Source organism: Cydia strobilella, chromosome 3, assembly GCF_947568885.1.
Source record: "Cydia strobilella chromosome 3, ilCydStro3.1, whole genome shotgun sequence".
NCBI lineage: Eukaryota > Metazoa > Arthropoda > Insecta > Lepidoptera > Tortricidae > Cydia > Cydia strobilella.
In genome coordinates this window covers 2,908,556-2,931,477 of record NC_086043.1, presented here as the reverse complement: position 1 = coordinate 2,931,477, position 22,922 = coordinate 2,908,556, and the positions used below count along the sequence as shown (strand labels likewise).

Here is a 22,922-nt window from a genome sequence, read left to right as displayed (position 1 = left end):
AATGGGCCTTAAGCCCTGATCTTTTTCAAGTTCAGATAGAAGTTATTTAGAGCAAGATTTTTCTCCCACTTCACCCTAGTAGGCATCGAGAAGTAATCGCGCTCTAGGCGTTATTCGTTTCTCTTGATCAAATAGTTATTTACGATACAAGTGCGGATAAGAGGAAATTCGCGAATTACCTATTCGCACGTGTATCGTACAACGTTTTACAGTACATATGGCCCTTTAAACTTTCGACATATGCACGAAAAGTGCTCTTTTACGCACTAGTATTTATATGTTATAAATATTAATTACTATGTTATATTTTGATGTTAACAAAAATTTACAGGAATTAATTTTATTATTAATTTCTTCAGAAATGTGTATCATCGTACTTTTTAGAAATCATGAATGAATAATAGTAATGAAGTATATAATATTAGGCAACAATATTGCTATTAACCATTAAAAGGTTAATACAAATATAAAGCTTTATTATAGAACCTATTTTTATATGTAGTTTTACATATTGTGCAAATGTTATTGTTGCAATATTGTAGGAGCGATCACTTTAAACCCTGAATAACTTTATTTACATACAGATTAGGTACTAAATACTAATTTCTAGTTAAGAGCCCATTAACGTGCTCACTAGCGCCACTGGTAAATAATTGTGATTATTTAACCCTTAAATGCATATTGTTGCCAAATGTATACAAAGCATTGGACAGCTCACAGATTCAACAGAAAAAAGCTTAAGTTTCTGAACGCACCTTTAAACCAAACGCCAAAAATATACAACAGATATTTAAAAAAGGGGCCGCTACGTACTATATTTTGAATTTTGGTACATTTGAATACATTATAATAGTTTTTACATTGCTAGATTCGTCAATCTATGCGTGCAAAATTAAAACGGCCGTTTTTGTTTTGAGTTCATAGATCGACGAATCCAGCAACATAAAAACTAGTTTCATGTATTCAAAAGGTACTTAAATACAAAATACAGTACGTAGATGCCCCTTTTTTTAAATATCTATCGTTCAATTTAAATAATCACAATTATTTAGCAGTGGCGCTAGTGAGCGTTGATGGGCTCTTAACATTTCAGTACAGCTTGTCGTCTACGGCGAACATCAAAGTAAACTCGCTCAAATATTTCTTTAATTTATAAATTATCTACAAAGTATAGTGTGTATTTTAGTATATTTCAAACAGACTTCTGTCACCGTACCCATGCTGTTTGAAAAATACTATTGTAAGATGTTCGCGTTAGCCCACCTTTTTATCTCGATTCTCCCTGTAACTTTGTTGCCATAGCAAAAATAAATAAAAAAAATGCGAAAAAAGAAGTTAGTAGTTCCTCCCGCCTACGCTTCGGCTGTGGAATGAGCTCCCTGCCGAGGTTTTCCCGAGGGGCTACAGTATGGGGTTCTTCAAAAAAGGAGTGTACAGGTTCTTAAAGGGTCGGCAACGCGCGTGTAATATCTCCGGTGTTGCAGGCGTCCATAGGCTACGGTAACTGCTTACCATCAGGCGGGCCGTATGCTTGATTGCCACCGACGTGGTATAAAAAAAATAGACTATCAAAACTGAAGTATTATCGCGACTGCATATTTTTATTCTAATGCATCAAATAATAGAATAGTTCAATCTCATCCCAGTACACACAGTACGATAAATTAGATCTATAAGTTCGCCATCTCACCTACTTATTAACACTTATTTAATTGGAAAACTGAACTTAGATTAGTTACTATTTATTAATGTTTTAATTTATATTTAATTTCTAGTGAATTTACCCGTAGCATAGTGTTTTATTTGTATGGCAGTTTTTGTGCCAAAACGTCGGATTGCTCATCATAAATCATTGGTATATAATGTATAACACAGTAATAAAATCATATCATGTTATATGTAGTTTTTTTTTCTTCACACGATTGTACAATATTCTGTCAAACGTAAGTACATATTCGTAAAGTTAACCCTTCACCAGGCTGACAGTTCAATCGAATGTCAGTCTTACTCATCGAAAATAGAACACATGTTTGATGTGCCTAGTGGGAAATATATATTCCTTAGCCTGGTAAAGGGTTAATTCGGGCAAAAGCGAACATTTGTTACAAGCCACAAACACAGTTCGCCATGATGTAGAAAATCAAGTATAAAAGAACAAGAATTTCATCAGTATCTTCGGTTTTTGCAAATGTAATGAAATAAAACAATAAAAGCAAATCGTACTCCGTATAATTATTATTAATTTTACATCACGACTGAGGAAAACTTACTTCCTCCGAAATCACAAACCAACTTAGCCTCCAGTAAGGTCAAGTAATGATTCGATTCAGAACCTCAAGCACGGTTCAACGTCGACATAACTTGTCTCTCTCGACACAGTGGAGTGCGAGAGAGTTGAATGCTTCGCATACCGTGTAATTGTCTAATTTTGCGTTTAATAGTGTAAGAAAGACACTGAAATTTTCAAGCTCGTCTGTCAATCTACTACTGCTAAAGATGATGAAGGCGGAGTAACTTCGAAAAACTGATGCGACGACTTGTAACATCAATAGTAATATACGATATATCTTGTTATAGAATGATTTATAAAACTGCTTGTGCGACAATTTTCTAATACAAATTGTGTCGCTTGTCAAGAATGTGCTTTTTTCTTTGAAGGAAAAAAAACTGTCTATTAAAGACAAAATTGGACAATTTCACGGTGATATGTAAAAAAATGTAAACCAACAAATCATTTGACTCTGTTATAATGACATATATATATATACAGGGTGGGCACAGGGATTCCGACACACTTTAACCATGAATTCTAGTGCCTATTTGGATAAAAAAAAAGTAATATAATAATGCCATAGAAAGCCTAATTTACGAGATATTCAATTATTTAAGTAATTTCGAAGTTAAAAAAAACTCAAGGCTAACACGCCCTTATGTGACGTAATCATACATACCAAGACACAAACAATCACACATGCAAAGCAGAAGTGTTAAAAATAGTAAACTTACCTGTCACCTGCTATAAACTAGACTATAAAGTGTCATATTGGTGTCGCATGTTGTCTTTTTCACTCTTTCAAACTAAAGATACGTTCACAAGTTAGTACTATCGTTAATTGATTTATTTTGTTCCAGAAATTAAGTAAATTAATTAGGCAATTTTGGACCCATGTTGATATAACATTTTTCTTTCGTAACACTGCCAGGAATCCACGGTTAAAGTCTGTCGGAATCCCTGTGCCCACCCTGTATATCAATAAAAATATATAAACTAAAACTGAAACAAACGGATTTACATCCCAACTGATTAATTTCAATATACAAACATACGTATAATAATCCATTTAAATAATTCCATTTCATTATTGATCTGTTTTTCTCTACGTTTTTAATCTCCGGGAATCACCGCATATTTCGATATGAAATGTCCCAAGTAAAGTTGTGCCGTTCTCGAGAACGTTCTCCGTTTTGTATGAAGCACGAGAACATTCCCATTGCATTAAAGCAATACAAAAGTCAGAAATTATAGTCAAAGTCGACAGTCGTACTTCACTCGCGAAACGCTCCTAACAAAACGATAAGTGAACGTGACGTCAAGGTCACTGAGAGCCCATTTTGAATGTATGGAAAATACAAGAAAATTGCGACTTTGTCGGTGAAATATTGCGTTTATGTTTATAGTTGCCATACAATCTTTTTTTGGATAAAATGTAAGTAATCGAATCGAATTACTTTTTCCTTTTTGGAAGTTAAAAAAATTACTTAAATTTTGAAACTCAAGTCCTATATTTTTGTATTATTTCCATATTTTATTTACATACATAATTGTGATGAATTGCCCATTTGCTATCTATGTTACTAGATTTTGTTATAAAATTCAACATGTGTCATCTATCCTATTGTGTTATCTGAGGAGAATAACTATCGCGGTAACGGAAGACAATAATAGATCAATAACACACAGCCAGTAGCAGAAGTTGCTAAGCGGGCGAGGTGTTCAAAATTATCTTGACGCGACTTTATCGTTAAGAGAATAAGAGCGTGTCGAGGTAATTTTGAACACCTCCCCGCTTAGCATCTTCTGCTGGTGACAGTACGAGTAAAAAGTTTACTATGATTGTGGTATTCTGTGTATTTACTGGTCAATTGGTGTTGTTGGTTCAAACTTTTCTAAATATCTAATATACTATTCTAACCGCCCGGGCCGGGCGGATGAACACTTTACTAGTCAAAGAAATAGGGGAATATTACGCGAAACTGCGTAGGGGGCGCCACTACCACAATCTGAAGGTATTCGCGATATACAAGCAAATCGAAATTTCGTTATCTAACATCTCTGTCACTCTTGCATATTCGACCGATAAAGAGGCAGATAGCGAAATTTCGGATTCGCGTTTCCCGGCAGGTCCTCTGTAAACAAACCGCCTTGATGCATCAACGTCATATTTTATTATCTCTGAAAACTTGTCAAAAACCTAACCTGTTAAAGGTACAGTATGTATGGTTTACTAAAGGGGCTAGTGCTGCACTCTGGTGGCAGAACATTGCAGTAATACCCCCTATTGGAAGATATCAGGCGTATTCTGATTTTACTAACAGGTTATGAATTAGATATGGATTAGTTTTGATTTGATCTGTCAATATCAAGTGATATTTCTTCAACCAAAAACGTCACTTTTGATACTAACAGGTCAGATTGATATCTAAATCCTTTAATTCTAATTCATAACCTTTTATTAAAATTAGAATACGCCTGTATTAAGCCGCATTCACATTAGTCTTTCGTGTTGTGTTGTGACGGGTATCAGTTTCATATGCATCAGGCATAAGACAAATGTGAACACAACCATATTAAATGTATGAAACCGATACCCGTCACAACACAACACAACACGACAGACAAATGTGAATGCGGCTTAACACAATCCTTACTACCTATAATATTATAAATGCTAACTTGATCTGTCGATGAAAATTTAATATGGACGCGGGATAATGGAAGTACTAATTTTAGACAAAATTTGTAGGCTATAGTTAGTTATAACTAGCTTTTAGCTTTCGTCTGCATAGGGTTAATAATTTGGGTAGCTTACTTTTTATCCAATCTGCTTTTTATCGATTTCGCATACAAAACTTCCACCCCCCTTTTCACCCCCTTAAAGTATGATTTCTAGGATCAAAACTATCCTATGTCCTTCCCCGGGACTCAAACTATCTCTATACCAAATTTCAACTAAATCGGTTCAGCAGTTTAAGCGTGAAGAGGTAACAGACAGACACTTTCGCATTTATAATATTAGTATGGATAGTATGAATTATAATAGCATTTCATTTTAAATACATAATGCATCTTTATTGAAAATATAATATTAGGTACATATTCAGTAAAGTGCAGCCCGGCCTGTTTGGTCAGAAACGTACATGTAAGTACAGAATTAAAACCATCACAAACATTTGAATTCAGATAATCTATCAGATATCTATTAGATACCGTCAACCGGGGTGAATAGGGATGGCTGGGGTGAATAGGGACAAAACTTAAAATGTGATTTACCTAACAATTTCTTAAAAAAATACCCACACACATTGTATTATTCGATTGAAAATAATCGCAGGTTTTGTATGATACAATTTCAGCCATCCCTATTTACCCCGGTTGACGGTATCTATTTTATAATAAATTCAGATCTGATTTCTATGGCCCTAAAATAACTGATCTAATTCTCTATAATTAAGGAAATCTGTCGATTCTATGTGACAAATTTCCATTGGCGAGACATTAGATCTGAATTTCTCATAGAAAATAGATGGGGCATATAGCGCAACAATTTGTAATATTAGCACTCTCTTTCTAATAAAAGGAATAAGAAAGAGCTTGGCCAGAGAGAAATAAGTAAGGATAGAAGTACATCCATTACATTTCTTAACAAAACGCGAATTATTTCGTAGTAGACATCTAGCGTCAAGTAGTAGATTTATCAGTACCGCTACTTGACACCAGATGTCACGAGTGTCGCGACTGAATAAAAATGCATTGCTAAAACAATTTACAACTAATATTATAAGCAGAAGTTGAAAATAGAGTTCCGGTTAATCCGGCTATAATATTAGCTCAAAATTGTTGAACATTATACTTCGTTCGTCGCGATATTTATTGTCAACTGATAAATTCTCTACTTAACGCTAGATGTCACTACGAAATTAACCCGCGTTTTGGTAAGAAAATGTATGCAGTTAGCACTTTATCCTCAATTATTTATCTATGGCTTGGCTAATATTACAAGTTGTAAATTGTATGCAGTGGCTTTATCGGTCGCGTACAGAGTGGCTACGGCGGACATCTAATTTCGAAAATTTAATAAAGTAGGGCCAACGAAGCGAGATAAACGGCGCTATTCTAAATGTCAAGTCTAATGCTGGGGCCACACTAACGGCACAGGGCGGACACGCTATACATCAAAAATCACTTGCGTTTCTATGTGTGAACGGCACGTCTGTACACGCGTCATGCGTCATAGTGTGAGTAAGTTGCTTAAAAATAGTACTGAGAGTACGTCAGAAGTCCGCCAGATTTCTGTCGCGGGGCGAGGTAATTCGAGTCGGGGCGGGGCATTACATTCATTATTTCGTTACGTTGGCCTTACTTTATCTGTCCCTGTCGCTAGTGCGATAGAGACATTCGAATATCGATTACCGCAGTAGCCGTCCTCACATAATTTCCCCGTCCACCGTGCTTGTAAATAAATACTAATAAATAAGCGTGGTGTCGCGCGTTACGCGACGTAGTTGTACTGGTTGGGGTTGTCCTTGTCTCGCTCCATGTAGTCGCGGTCGATCAGCGACTCGATGCGCTTCTTCAGGTCCGCGGGCTGGAAAAGAAATAGTAGATTGTGTCACAAGGGAGCAAAATGACATTTACGGCGAGGGCGTTTGATCCCTCCTAGCGGGGAAGAAAAAGCCCCTTTTCGAATAGGTGATGTGAAAAGGTAATTGTTGATGGCAGACTTGGGCATTATCTAGATAATTATTTCAAATAAAATTATTCGAAGATAAATTAAATCACACATAGTGCGTTGACAACTTTTTTATTTAGATAAATTATCTAGATGAAGATAACTGGCCTCGTTTGTTATTGAAGTAAGCTTATAATAATAAATTTATAGAATGTCATGTCGGGTCAGACCGTCACTCCGCTGTCCGTCTGTCTGTCACCAGGCTGTATCTCATGAACAGTGATAGCTAGACAGTTGAAATTTTCACAGATAATGTATTTCTGTTGCCGCTATAACAACAAATACTAAAACATACGGGACCCTCAATGCGCGAGTCCGACTCGCATTTGGCCGGTTTTTTTAATTTTAAAATCAGGATGTACCTTGACGGGGAACTTGAGCTGGTTGTAGAGCTCGGAGATGAGCAGGTTGTGGCTGAGCGCCTTGCGCATCTTCATGACGCGCACGATGGCCGCGTCGATCTGGTACTGCCGGTCCTGGAACACGCGCTCCTCTGTCGCCTTCTGCTCTTCGCTCTGTGGGTTGGAAAGGTTCACTTATTATATTGGTCTCATTCTTCTGACATAGAAACGAAGGAGACGCTGAATGTGAATATTTTAAAACGAATTGAAAGATACTGTGGCTTTGCGGTATGGTAGTCATCGGTGACTTGTCGAAAGCCTTCGATAGGCGTGGAATACCAATGTTATAACCTGAGGAGCTACGAATGCTTTTTTTATTTCAGAAAACAATGCTCTAACTCTCCATTTAAGCTATCAAGACACAAAACAAATATTGTAATCTATAAGGAAACGTAGAGGAATCGATGTAAGGCAAGGTATGCCTCGGGGATCCATTTTAGGTCCTTCTGTTTTCGTATTATATAATACGGTCTTTACACATTTTAAAGTCAGAGTCTGTGTCAATACTGGGGGTCGCCGAGCAGAATCCAGGTTCCCCGAGCCGGGGCTAAAGCGGGCTATAATTTTTAGGAGGAGGATGAATATGCCACTCACAGTCTCCTTCATCTGTATCTGGTTGATCTTGATGCGGAACAGCTTGTTGGTGAAGTCGTTGTTGAAGGCGAAGTGGTCGTCGTCCTTGACCTCCCGGCCGCGCGGCGCCTTGCTGAGCACGCGCGCCTTCCCGCACGCCAGCGACTGCAGCGTGCGCCGGAGCTCGCCTTCCTGCGCCACCGACGACAATGCCAGCATTTAACGGACCATTCCATGAAAGCGGTAACTTTTTCATCTAGTTTTTTTTGTACAAAATTATTTATTTATGCCATGTCTACGTGTAGGACAAAATATTGGTGTATTTTGCATGCGGATCGCTTACGAAATATTTGCTTTAATTCCGAATTACTTTGTCGACTTCCGTATTATAGTAAAAGTAAATTAAACAGTTTGTTAAGTAAACAAGCAGCTTTTAGATGATACCAATATTACACTATAAAAAGGCAAGCCAAAAATGAACCAGGCTCGGAAAGTCAAAAAAATGGGTCCGAATGTCCCTTCCGTAACGATGGAATGCTCCTAACGCGTTAATGCGAACTGATAGGGAACGTGCATGGGCTGTAGGGAGCAGCACAGAAGAATGGTTTTAGTACATTCCGAAGGCTGACGGTAACGCGCCGCGCACGATAGGGTTGAAAGGGATTCAAGGGATTTTAGGGGGTTGGGAGGGATAGGGGATTCGGTAGTCTAAATACGTTTAGAAAACTCTTTCGGGAACAAGTTACATTGCAATAAACTCTTTTGCACAAAAGTGTCAGGTATACCTCAATATACTTGTCTCACGTGTTGTTGGAATGCGTCCGGAATTCGGACTTAAGAAAAATAATTTTTGGTAGTCTGGGCTCCATGCACAATGGACAGATCAATTGTTGGTTGGCAGAGCCTATATCAGACAAAGCAATCAGTGTTTACCACTTTATTGACCTCTCCCTTGAGTAGGGAACTATGATAGCACCCATGAGGCTGACATGTTCACCTAGAGTGTCCAAAGCCTCCATAAAAACCAGATTAAAAAAAAAAAAAACCTCAATATTTGTAGCCGCTTTGACTTCTTCGAAAGATAAGTTGTCGCCTTCGTTGAAGAGTAGCAGCACTAGAGCTTGGAACAGTGATACTTGTAATTCTTTGTTACCCTGCAAACAACAAAATGTGTAGGTATATGATTATATAAAAAAAAAAAAAAAAAAAATGTAATGTAAAAATAACCAGGGAATATAATGTCTTCTGAATAAGGCGATCGTCGTAATCACATGCCACGTCGGTGTAATATATTTTTTGAATTTTAATTGCATAATAAAATACAACCTAATATTATTAGGGTCACTTGCACCATTCAGTAACCCGGGGTTAACCGGTTAAACCTGAAGTGACCATGGTCACCAGTACAATTTGACACTGAGCTAACGGTTTAACCGCTTAACCCCGGGTTAGTGGGATGGTGCAAGAGGCGTTTAGTGATTTTACATAATAAATTTGCAAAGCAACACAAGTTACCGGTGACGTTCAAAGAGCGGCGGCCAGGGCTGATCTTTTAAACAAAAACCCTACCTGTGCGAAATGTGCTCGCAGCACGCAATGCCCCAGCATGGGCTGCCACGTGAGCTTGCGGCCGGAGTGCTTGCCGAGGTAGAACTTGGTGAAGTGGTCCTGCTGGCGGGTGAGCGCGGCCGGCAGGCGCGCCTCGGCCGTGCCGTACGTGGGCCAGAAGCCCATGGTCAGGATGTACACGGACAGCTCCAGGCCGCTGGTGTCGGGTGTGCCCGCTAGGTGCTACAATACAACGTCCATCATTGTAGGCTTCGAAGACGATACAAAAACCCGCAAACGCTATTGCGTTATTACCCTTAGGGTGGTATCTGTCCAATTTCTATGTCCGATGTGTATTGCGTCTCACATTTTGCTTAATGAGAGAGTGAGACGCGATGACATTGGACAAAGAAATTGGACAGATGAAATCAGAGACTGAAAAGGTACTTTTAAAAACGGTTTTGACCGGTCTTTGGTCAAGATGAAAATCGATATCTGAACATCCGAGAGAGGACCTTCATTATGAATCTGAGGTCAAAATTAGAAAACACGGCCTCGGCATCTTGAACTGCATTATTGCTCTGATCGAGATAAAAATCGATATGTGTGGATCCGACAGGATCTTTATTACGAATCTGAAGTCAAAATCAGAAAAAAAAAAGCCTGGCATCTTGATTCTCTGCATTTTTGCTCTATTAAAAATTAAAATATCCTCAGAAACTGATATCTGAGGATCCGAGAGGACCTTTATCAATTAATCTGAGGTCAAAATTAAACAAAACGGCTAATTTTTCGGTCAGGTACCTCTACCTGAAACGGTCAACCTTAGCGGTACCGTTTAAAAAGATACCTATTAAATGTTATTTAATCGGGTACCGTTACTGTTGGATACCTTTTCAATTGATACCTTTATTTTAGATTACCGGACTTTTGCCGTTTTATTCGGGTACCGTTACTGTTGGATACCTATTTATTGGATACCTTTATTTTAAGTTACCGGTCTTTTCCGTTTTTCAGTCTCTGGGTGGAATACCACCCTAAACAACGCTAACTAACGAAATTCCATAGTAAATTCAAAACCTAAATGTCGTTTTCGTATAGTAAATTTAAATCCCTGGAAGTCGAGTGATTATTTTACAACTTTAGTTGACTTGACTAAAAAAACTTCATTAAACTAACCTGTTTATAAGTAATATTGATGTCTTTTGACAGCTCCATATCTTTGAACATGCCCTCCAGCTTGCAGGTAAAGCCGCCACCACACTCTTGCTTCAGTTTGCTCAGCATCGACTTCTCCGCGTCCACTGAAGCTGATTTACCAACCAACAACCTGTAACAATTACATCATTTTAGAGCAAGATAATATTATACAGATCTGATAGCTGATTGATCTAGATGGCGCTGTACGGCACCATCATGAATCTAGTATAACTGGATCGGGCATGAGGGGTGGGGGGAAATGACCAAATGGGATAGTCTTATGTATCTTTGAGTAGGAGTAGCAGAGAAAGCGCTGTTATTGTTTGTCTATGTCTATGGGCACCATATATTCTGTGGCAAATTATGTTCAATCTCCGTGGCATCCTTGTTGTCCGTAGTTTCTCGTCCATTGCCATTTGTTGACAGAACACACCGTTGACAGAATCTCAGTTTGGTTGGCACCGTGATGACAGAATGTTGATATGCCGATGTATTGTGCCATGTACAGGTCCTTGTTAATTGAGATAGTTTCGGTCCCAGGGACATAGGATATTTAATATCTAACGGCAATGATACAACCTCTTGGCCAAGTGCTTCTTGTAGAAAGCCTAGAACACATCCTTGCCATGGATGAACCAGAACAGCAACATGATCTTGTCCAGCAGCCTCTCTAGTCCCTCCTCCGTCGCTTCCTTGTTTCCCGCGTGTAGTTTCAGTAGTAGTACTAACCTCTTGGCAAAGTCCTTCTTGTAGAAAGCCTAGAACACATCCTTGCCGTGGATGAACCAGAACAGCACCATGACCTTGTCCAGCAGCCTCTCTAGTCCCTCCTCCGTCGCTTCCTTGTTGCCCGCGTGTAGTTTCAGTAGTAGTACTAACCTCTTGGCCAAGTCCTTCTGGTAGAAAGTCTCGAATACATTCTCGCCGGGGATGAACCGGAACAGCACCATGATCTTGTCCAGCAGCCAAGTCCTTCCTCCGTCGCTTCCTTGTTGCCCGCGTGTAGTTTCATTAGTAGTACTAACCTCTTGGCCAAGTCCTTCTTGTAAAAAGCCTCGAACACATCCTTGCCGTGGATGAACCAGAACAGCACCATGACCTTGTCCAGCAGCCTCTCTAGTCCCTCCTCCGTCGCTTCCTTGTTGCCCGCGTGTAGTTTCAGTAGTAGTACTAACCTCTTGGCCAAGTCCTTCTGGTAGAAAGTCTCGAATACATTCTCGCCGGGGATGAACCGGAACAGCACCATGATCTTGTCCAGCAGCCAAGTCCTTCCTCCGTCGCTTCCTTGTTGCCCGCGTGTAGTTTCATTAGTAGTACTAACCTCTTGGCCAAGTCCTTCTTGTAAAAAGCCTCGAACACATCCTTGCCGTGGATGAACCGGAACAGCACCATGATCTTGTCCAGCAGCCTCTCTAGTTCCTCCTCCGTTGCTTCTTTGTTGCCCGCGCGCAGTTTCACGTCCACGAACTTGGCTGGAAGAAGAAAATAGTATTATAATTAGAGCTTGAAGGGAATAGAATACTAGCAGTGTTCATTCTACCCTGGAACCTGCACACTGTTTCAAAGGAATCCTTCTGTGACCGCTGCGGCTGTGGAATGAAACCCTGCCGAGGTTTTCTCGAGGGACTACAGAATGGGTTAAGGAGTGTACATGTTTCTAAAGGGCAATGTTACTGGAGTTGCATTCGGTAACCGACATTTTCATTTCGTTCAATCAGGCCTTAAGCTCTATTCCCTCATACAACGGTCTAAAAGGCTATCAGAGGGAAACTAATCACTATTCGGAACAGTTGTGTGGATAATTTAGTTGTGTGTGTATGATGTATGATGTGTGTGTATGTGTATGATGCTTTCGACCGATAGCAGCGTAGGAGAAAATTAAAAATTAGACTGATGATGTAATCCTGTTATCCCTCATTAGGGACATAGGGCTCGCAGAAGAATTTTCCATTTCCTGAGCAGCTACTTCCAGCTCCTTCCAGCCGAGTCCAGCTGAGCCAGCCTCCTTCTCAACTGATCGCCTCCATGTGGTACGAGGCCACCCCAACCGTCTACTACCAGTCGATTGCCAGTGGAGACTGCTGAATTAGACTGTTTAAGTACCAATAAGTTCAGCGGGCTTGTTCTGGCGCTGGTTGATGAAGAACTCGAAGGCCTCCCGCAGGGAGTACAGGAACTTGTCGTTCCTCTGGAAGCATGTGGCCACCACATGGTCGAGCTGCTCCTTGAAGTCGAGGAGCTCACCCACCATGCTTTTATCACGTTCCGGCTCGATCACTATCGTGCGACCTTTTTTCTAAAAAAAAAAGTATAGTGACGTTTTGTAATTAGCCTAAATTTGAAATAATTAGTCCCTCTAAGCTGAAGCCGAGATGACGACGAGGCCGAGAAATAGGGAAAATAGCAATTTATAAAAAAAAAACTAAATGTATTGAGCGTCTGTATTGTCTGTATTTAACGAATAATATATTTGTAACTATTGTAGTGAATTTTATGAATATAATTAAAAATAGATTTATGAAGTAAGGTATTTAAACGCTCTAAAAGGTTCGAAACGTCGGGATGTATTATAAATTCAATATACGCGATATACTCCGTTTTAATAGTTTTATTTCATGAGTAACTATCGCGCTAACCAAAGACAATATTATATAAACGATTCAAAACATGGTCACCAACCTTAATAAGTATTGAAGTGACTACAGAGCTCATTCAAGCTATCTTTAACTCGGCTGAACAGATTATACAGGGTGGTAAGGTCGGAGTGTCTTGGACCATCCATGAGAGCCTCCAGGCCTTTATTGAGGATAGCGGTTAGATGTTCGCTGAGCAGCATATATTCTATCATGTCAATCATGTGTATTAGGGCAAAAAAAATTGTCACCTACCTTAATATAAGCATTAAAGTGGCTACAGAGCTCACTCAAGCCGTCCTTAACTCGGCTGAACAGATTATACAGGGTGGTAAGGTCGGAGTGTCTTGGACCGTCCATGAGAGCCTCCAGGCCTTTACTGAGGATAGCGGTTAAGTGTTCGCTGAGCAGCATACGTTCAATTGTGTGTATTAGTTGCCATCTGAAAAAAAAAAAAACAATATAACATGTTTCTTGCATGGGGTATTTGCTAATTTTTAGGGTTCCGTACCCAAAGGGTAAAAACGGGACCCTATTACTAAGACTCCGCTGTCCGTCTTTCTGTCTGTCACCAGGCTGTATCTCATGAACCGTGATAGCTAGACAGTTGAAATTTTAACAGATGATGTATTTCTGTTGCCGCTCAAACAACAAATACTAAAAACAGAATAATATAAATATTTAAATGGGGCTCCCATAAAATAAACGTGATTTTTTTGCTGTTTTTTTTCCGTAATGGTACGGAACCCTTCGTGCGCGAGTCCGACTCGCACTTGGCCGTTTTTTTTTTGTATATACCCTGACATGATTTCTTTTGGCCTTCTCTAATGTTGCGGATTTTCAGCGTACAACTACTATACTATATACTACGCCAACCCGCCTGTTTCCGGCTGGTTGTCCCTGCACTACATCTACATCTAGGCCTACTTATTCTATAATACGCACTTGGTAGAGGGGTCCAAATAGTGTAACAGCCGTTCGTTCTCCTCTCGCAGTCGTTTCTCTACGTGCGCTAAGTACGAAGGTACGGCGAGCTCACGCACAAGACGCTGGCCTTCTGCGGCGTATAGACGCTCTGTGGCTTGGAGGAACCTGAAACAAATTAAGAGGGTGTAAAGCCAGGAAAAATACGGTAATTAGACGGGATCTAAAGATATAACGGGATAGCGGAGGAAAAAGTAGTCATGTTGTTTTTGTATGATGATATCTCAATTGCCCCATTTATCCAATCTATCTATTATTTTTTGTAGAAATTTGGGACAAACGTAGAACGATTCAGTATTTAAAATATAAAATCACAGCTTAATAAGGACTTCGACTTCTACAAAAGACTAGTCTTTAATAAGCTTGGTCTAAAAACTGTATGGATTTCAAATACATATCTGGTTATTCCAATACTACATTGCAATACAATACCACAGAATAAATAATAGTACTACCATACAGAAAGGAAACTTCCTACAAAACCGAAAGTTTGACAGCGGTTCAGGGTCGAATCATGCTATCCCATTCTAATATATGGCACTATCCCTTTCGGCTATTTAGGGTTGTCAAAATTCAAGTCATTATCTTATCTGTGGTCGTGCACGCAAAGGGATGTCAAGTTGTGCCAACCCTAATAATTGATCGGAGCAAAGATAGATATAACTCCGTAATAGATGGATACAGTCTAAGGAAAAAACGTGCCTCGAAAATCAAGAAAATTTGATTCTCGATCAGAGGGCGCTACTAGCTTTGGCCTACTGTCGTATAGATGGCGTTGACGGTTTAGTTTGTTATTTAACAATTTTAACGCATATCAGTGAAAGAACATGGGTCAAAATCATAAAAATAATTAATGCAAATAAAAAAAATAATTTATCCATATTTAAATACATTGTATCGTATTTTGATAAATCTTCATTTTTAGTTTTAAAGTGTGTCGACAGATGGCAGTGAATTTACTGGGGTTACAAAATTTACTATGACAGTACCGCTCTAGTATAAGTTACTCTATGCTCGGAGCAATGCTGAGCCGAACGGAGCCGAGTTTTCCCGAAGCGAGGAGTTTCGCACCCCTGACAATACCCTGACAGGTGCAAACCGCGAGTCTGGCAGGTGTAATTAATCCGTATTGAACAAGTGCAGTATCGAATATACTCGAAGTAAGTGATAAAATGTTATTGTAATTCTTGAGTGACATTTCTAAAATTTTTGACGATACTGGTCACTGTCCACATAAATTGAATGTAATCACAATATTTTCAGTTAATTACTACTCACTTGTGTTCAAACGCGTCCTGGTATATCTGCAGGTCTGATAGCATCCGCAGCAGACTCTTGAGCAGCGAGATGTCCACTGCATCACCACCTCGCTCGCGCTCGATCAGCAACAACAGGCCGTCGACAGTGCGAGTTTGTATCAGGGTGTTCATAGCGATGTGGTGACGGAATAGGTCTAGACCCATGTCCCTAGAAATAAAATATAGACATGATATTTATACAGCAAAGTAAAAAAAGGCAAAATTAACCGAAATTATACTATCAAGAGACATATTTCAAAATATTTAGATCAGTACGGTTTCACTCACTATTGTTTTTACACTCGTACCTGAGGAAGGATTCCCGAAGAATAAGAAACATGTCGCCAAAAGGGACTAAAAGTAATAGTGAGTGAAACCATACTGATCTAAATATTTTGGCAAAATTAACAGTGGTCTCTACACTAGGTGTAAAAAGTTGTTTGACAGATGCTTGACCAATGCGGGGGCGTTGGCCATGAAAATTAAGCATGCAAACGCAGAATTATTTAATAATACATTTTTTGGTTTAACAGACTATCGCATTGTGCTACAGGCAGGTTTCTTCACTCTACGACTAGCCGTCTGTCTGTTTTGCGTAAGGCGTATGTTAGTCTGGCCAACCTAAAGTACAGCCTTTTCAAAAATTGTAAAATAGTGACACCATTGTGCCCATTAACCAACTAGATGGTCCGACCAAGTTAAGAAGGCCACCTCAGGCAAACTTCATCAAGCGGTGAGGGCTACGGGAGATCGAGATCGATGGAGACAAATCACGTGAGCTGCAAAACCAAGTGGTCACGGTCCTCAGTAATGAGGGACCAACAAAGAAGAGTGCCCATTAAACTTTTTGAAAATAAAAACTTCATGAAATCCTTACCAAATTGAATGTATACTAGGATTCTGCAAAACATAAGTTCTATCTAGATAAAGGAATATGCTCCGGATCATGATCATCTGTCGGCAGTGCGCGCGCCAGCAGTCGTCCATGCGCTTGAGGAACACCTGCCGGTCCATGCTCTCCGAGAGGAACTGTTCGATGTTCGCTTTCACATGAGCTTCTACGAGGTTTGTTAGGTTTACATATAGTTGGGATGCCATCTGAAACAAAGACTTTGGTTTAAAATAGATGCCAGTGGTAGGCTTGTTGGTAGAAGGTACGTAAATTGAGCGTTGCGCTTTGGTCAGTAGTCAATAAGGTGCTAAAGGGAAAAAACCAAAGACTAATTTATTAGGACATAAACCTTATCAACAGCTATTTTGATGATTAACAACACAATTATCATTAGGCTTATTTTATAACTGAAAAACCTTATTAAAACAACAAAAAAAAACTTGGTTTGTTAGGTTTACATATAGTTGGGATGCCATCTGAAACAAAGACTTTGGTTTAAAATAGATGCCAGTGGTAGGCTTGTTGGTAGAAGGTATGTAAATTTAGCGTTGCGCAGTGGGCATTAGAGAGAAAACTGGTGGGGATCACATTGAGAGACCGTAAAAAAAATGAATGGCTGAGACAACAGAGCAAGGTCAATGATGTTATAAAACGCGTAGCCAGTTTGAAGTGGGAATGGGCTGGTCATATAGCACGAAAGACCGATTCGTGGAGTAAACGACTACTCGAGTGGCGGCCATGGGGGGAATAGCATCCTCAAAGTAGACCCCAGATGCGTTGGGACGACGACATCAAGAGGACGGGGAAGCAACGGCTCCAAATCGCACAGAACCGTGACGAATGGCGCAAAATGAAGGAGGCCTACCCCCAAAGGGTAGAAAAGGGCTAAAGAGAGGTAGGCTTGTGTCGGTCATGAACTAAGAGCTGTTAAGAATGAACTCCCGTGAAGGACCGAAAGGGACTAAATCTTTTAGCACACTTAATCGGTCTTTAGGTCCTTTAGTTCTGTGAGATTGGTGAGTTGATTGACTGAGTGAAACGGAAAACAGATAGAACGAAATGGTTCACAATGGTAAAAGAATGACATGACAGTCCTTGCCTAAAAAGTTTATAGCAAAATCAAGTATTTTTTATAAAAAATAAATTTCTTCTTAGTGTGTCCAGGTCGTTAATGTTTAATCGTCATATAATTTCGTACAACTAATTTGTATTCAGTAACTAAGTATTAAAAAAATTAAATATAAAACCGATTCCTGTTCATTCCCAGCTGACCCAGCGCTCAACGACCGAACTGAACTAAAGGAACAAAATGAACTAGTTCATTAGACCGAGTGACCAAGCAGGCACAAGCCTAGCCAGTGGGCTTAGCACAGGAGCGTCCTGACAGTAACTCACGCGCGAGATAAATTACTCATCCTATTCAAACTATATTAATTAGAGAGGGACGGGTCTATCTCCTGGACGAGATACTGTTGCGGTGCTCCTGTGCCCGTTGAGGTGCTCCTGTGCCTGTTGAGGTTGAATTTTCTGACACCAGAGTAATAAATTATTGTAAGTACAAAACAACTTAAGACGTAATTTATCTCAGGAAAATGCAAGTACAAAGTAGCACTTAGGCACAGTATAAGTAATTGTATTAGCATACAGAACAGCCATGCACCGTCTGCCCTGATTAGAACAGCAGATTGATGGCCGTTTGCCAGCCGCTCAGTACTGTTTCCAAGCAACTTACTCAAACAATGACGCATGCCGCGTGTACAGACGTGCCGTTCACATATAGAAACGCACGTGATTTTTAGTGTCCCGTGCAAAACTTTGTTTTGACAAACAGAACACGACACAAATCAGTTTTGATGTATAGCGTGTCCGCCCTGTGACCTACGGTAACTTTGGTACTTTATTAAATTTGCTTTTGATGAAGTTAAATGTTTCTTTGACCAAAATTACATTTAACAAGCTGCTAAACCAGAAATACAACAGCACTGTGCACACAAATGGGTACTTTTGGTCAGTACTCAATAAGGTGCTAAAGGTAGAAAACCAAAGACCAATTTATTAAGACATAAACCTTATCAACAGCTATTTTGCTGATTAACCACACAATTATTTTATAACTAAAAAACCTTATTAAATAAAAAAAAACTAGCTAATTCTGCACAGACTTTGCAGTAACAGAGTGGGGAAGTGCCAACATAAACTTCAAATGTAAAAAATATGTTGCAATATTGACACATCAAAATCAAGGCAAAGTTAGCTTAGGGTGGTCCATCTGCCCAATATCTTTGTCCAATGTTGATTGCGTCTCACATTTTGCTTAACGAGAGAGTGAGACGCAATGACATTGGACAAAGAAATTGGACAGGTGGACGACCCTTAGGCGGACTTTCTTCCGCAACATTGCGACTTTTTTTGCGTATTTTTATAAAGTGACGTGCTTAACCTTGTGGCTGCACATATTTTCCACCGCCTGGTACAGCTCCTCCAGCGAGTAGGCGATGGCCGTCGACGTCTGGATGGCCACAACGGCCTCCCGCAGCTTGCTCCATGTCGTCTCCTGGTAGTTCTCCGGCAACTTTGGCTTGCCTGCAACAACGCACTAATGTAACCCACAACTCATAGGTTAGAAATCAAGAACCAACGAGAGTAAACACACTTTTAAAATTCTTAATTATCAACTTCTTTGTCGTCGCTCCGGGCTTGGACTGCATAGATGGCAACGTTGTCTTAACGGCTCCATTGGAATTCGTGGTCAACAAAGAAAAGTTCGATTTCTTTTCACTAGCACTCATATCGTCTGTTTTAGAACACAGGTCGCTGTTATGTGTACGTTTTCTACTCTTATTTCCACCTTCTTCTGCCAAAACTGGTGTTTTAGCTGATTGCGACATAAAGCATGATAGGGCCGCAGCCTCAACACTATTTTAGTACGCTTAATAATAATTATCTACAAAATACAAATAAAAATAGAAGCATTCAGTCAATCGTTTACTACAATCACACATCACACCACCATTACGATGTTAATTTTCATTGTAATCGCAAGAGGTCGCGACATATCTAGAAAAGATATTCCTACGTTCTTTTACGTTCCGTTTGACGCTACATGGAATTAATGACACATTTGTATGCTACACATTAATTGATTAATTAAATTAGAAAATGCTTTGACTTGTTCTTTGTTTATTAAACAAGGTGATATTCATTTACATGTCATCTTTTTGAAAACACTGATCATTATAATGCAAGTTTTTGTATTTTAAGTAGTGGAATTACAGAACGCAATCATAGAAGGTAGGATCCTATAGAAGTGGCCTACGCGTGCGCCCGTGAGGATGGAATATAATGACAGAACATACGCAATGCGACAATATGATTGGTCGAGTAGATTTGTACCTCACCATAAACCATACAAATTTACGGAGGGGAATAAAAAAAAATGAGACTGTAACAAGGTCAAACAATAATAACGCTTTCTCTGCTACTCCTACTAAAAGATACATAAGATTATCCCGTTCTGACAGTTACCCCCCCCCCCCCACCATTCATACCTAATCCAGTTATACACTAGATTCATGAACGCAATAGACGCGGAATAAAGTAAAAATAACCAATGTCAAAAACTCACCTTGATATTTTAGTCTAGCCTTTTTAGGGTTCCGTAAATCCGTACCCAAAGGGTAAAAACGGGACCCTATTACTAAGACTCCGCTGTCCGTCTGTCTGTCACCAGGCTGTATCTCACGAAACGTGATAGCTAGACAGTTGAAATTTTTCACAGATCTGATGATGTATTTCTGTTGCCGCTATTGCTATAGCAACAAATACTAAAGACAGAATAAAATTAATATTTAAGTGGGGCTCCCATACAACAAACGTGATTTTTTTTGCCGTTTTTTGCGTAATGGTACGGAACCCTTCGTGCGCGAGTCCGACTCGCACTTGGCCGGTTTTTGAAACAAACTAGGTAGGTAGGCATCCAAAAAGGTCGCTAATTTAAATGATGACGTAATGACTGATTGATAATGGTAATCGACAGTCACATTCAATGTCACGACATAAATCATAAATGCCAATTGACGTATTAAATAATAGTAATTGATCCAAAGATATACTTTGGATATACATACGGTAGTACTATTAGTTATTCTGTGATACAGACCCCACGAAAGTACACATTTTTGCCACATAAAGCGCGATCATCGCTTTAAATTGTTCCACGCATTTCACACCAGACGAATAAAATCTTCGCACACAAGCACACAAGTAAAACTGGATCTGGTAAGCAAAAATTTAGCACCAAAGCACCGCACCGGGTTCCTAAGTTCTATGCCCGGTAGCCCAGGTAGGTGTTGTTGCTGTTACACCCCTTAGGCGGCAGTACTATTAGTTGTGACGTTTTCAACTAAAAGGTACCACATTGTCGCTTGTTGATAAGGTTGATTTCTAATTGAAGCTATATATATGGAAATAGTGCCTTTAATAAGTACCCTTTTAAAAGTCAATGTCAATTTGTCAAATCAATTTCTCTTAAAAGTTTTAAAACACAGCTTAAGCGACACCTTCTTCAGATTCAAAATGAACTACCTCTTGGCGGTAGAGCAATACCCTCTTATCTTTGATTATAGCCCAGCCATATAATACATACAATAATGACATTAAATATAATATTATTTACAAATACGCACATTCACACTTTACACTTCAGTATCAGTCTTACCTACGTATATCTTAACCAACAAAAACACAAAAAATCCTTTAGATTTTTAAGTACTTATAATAATACTACACACTCAACAACACAATGCACACTTTCATTTCATACACCTTCCATATACCTATTCTTTATCTTTCTTTTTCTCATTTAATGTTCTTAATACTTAAGGTTTCTTTTTTTTTTCTTTTATCACTTAAAACTTTTTTGTCTTTATTCCTTTTATTATGTAATAGGTACTTAGTGTTTCTTTTTGTTTATAGGATCCGACTGAAAACCAGCGTTGCAGTAAATTTACTGCAACATTATGCTGAGTCCAGACTCCTTTTTAACATCACGCTGTCTTTAATGCCAATGTCAATTAATTTAGTTAAGAAGTAATGTATCTAGTTAGGTACATTAGTAAACTATTAACCTACATATTTTATGTTTCATGTTTTGTGATGTTAAATAAATTTTCTCTCTCTCTCTCTCTCTCTTTTGGTCTATTTGGTTACCTATACTGATTACATAAAGTTGCTAAATTTGGCCTACCTCACCGCAGCAGCTACCAGCTGCTAAATAACTTAGGAGGTACCTACTTAATTATCAAAATGAAACGTTGGACCTATAAAGGTACCGAACAATTACTCGTTGCCTAATGGAATTCAGGAATTCATTTTGTCCTAAAACTTTGTCAATTAATTCTATTTAAACCATATTTAAACATACTTAAGCATCTAACGTAGGAGTTTCCTCAGCCGCTATTGTTTGCTGAATTTCAGCCGTAAATAAATCAAATAAATGTTTCTTTGTCTTAAATTGGAAAGTCTCGAAACAGTCGAAACCCTAGACATTAAGCGTAGGTATACTTTCCTAATACATTATATTCGGAGCACCGAAACACGAGCGAAGCGTCTCGTCTTCGTTTCTGATTGGGCAAAAATGCTTTTGTAGGTAGGTACGTAGGTCCGGCTTTCAGGCTGTTCTCGTCTACAGGGGCCCGTTTCTCAAAAGCTTGTAACTTGTAATACAAGTGAAAGTCCCTTTCTAACAAAAGCTGTCAAAAAGTGACATCCGCTTGTATTACCAGTTACAAGCTTTTGAGAAACTGACCCCAGGGGCCCGTTTATCAAAAGCTTGTAGCTTGTAATACAAGTGGAAGTCCCTTTCTAACAAAAGCTCTCAAAAACGGACTTCCAATTGTATTACAAGCTACAAGCTTTTGATAAACGGGCCCTAGGTCGCATTTCTCAACCGATTCTCGTGAAGTTTTTGAGCAGATTCGATAGTTTTACGTACCTAAACCTATGAATTTTTTTTTGGTTTTTTTTTTGTTACATGGCGGTTTTGAACTGCCGAAGTCTAATTAGCTCACGGAGCCACTAGTACTGATTGTCTGATACATTTTCGTAAGTTGCGCAGAAAATCCTTTTCATTACTTATGCTCTGAAAGAGGGTCATTGTTGTTCTAAAAGGTTGAATTTTATTATTTGAGTTTAAATAGATTAAATTTGTTATACAATTTCCATTCTGATATAATTTGACTCTCCATTCCATTCCATTTAATAACGATACTTTTGCCTAAATTGTTAATTGTAAGTACCCTCAAGAAATACTATAAAAATGTATACTTAGTCATGTTTTAATAAAACACATTTATTTTACTTTCCTCGTATTCGGAATGAAAAGT

General features: G+C 39.1%; 2 protein-coding genes across 2 annotated transcripts in view; one reads left to right on the top strand and one right to left on the bottom strand.

The window, feature by feature from the left end:
* Positions 1-5,323: 5,323 nt before the first annotated feature.
* LOC134755642 (cullin-4A) lies at positions 5,324-19,566 on the bottom strand. Its single transcript, XM_063692167.1, has 14 exons — positions 19,193-19,566; positions 18,980-19,122; positions 16,525-16,745; positions 15,628-15,816; positions 14,311-14,457; positions 13,621-13,807; positions 12,836-13,028; positions 12,054-12,204; positions 10,712-10,862; positions 9,554-9,775; positions 9,031-9,138; positions 8,006-8,176; positions 7,373-7,525; positions 5,324-6,866 (listed from the first exon to the last, which is right to left on the bottom strand). The coding sequence occupies exons 1-14, from the start codon at positions 19,425-19,427 to the stop codon at positions 6,771-6,773; spliced, it is 2,367 nt and encodes a 788-aa protein (XP_063548237.1). The 5' UTR covers positions 19,428-19,566; the 3' UTR covers positions 5,324-6,770.
* The window catches only part of LOC134755662 (beta-arrestin-1), a 298,399-nt gene continuing 290,974 nt past the window's right edge, over positions 15,498-22,922 (top strand). The window contains exon 1 of the mRNA XM_063692195.1: positions 15,498-15,509. The gene's annotated coding sequence lies outside the window, so the exon portion shown is untranslated. The remainder of the gene's footprint in view (positions 15,510-22,922) is intronic.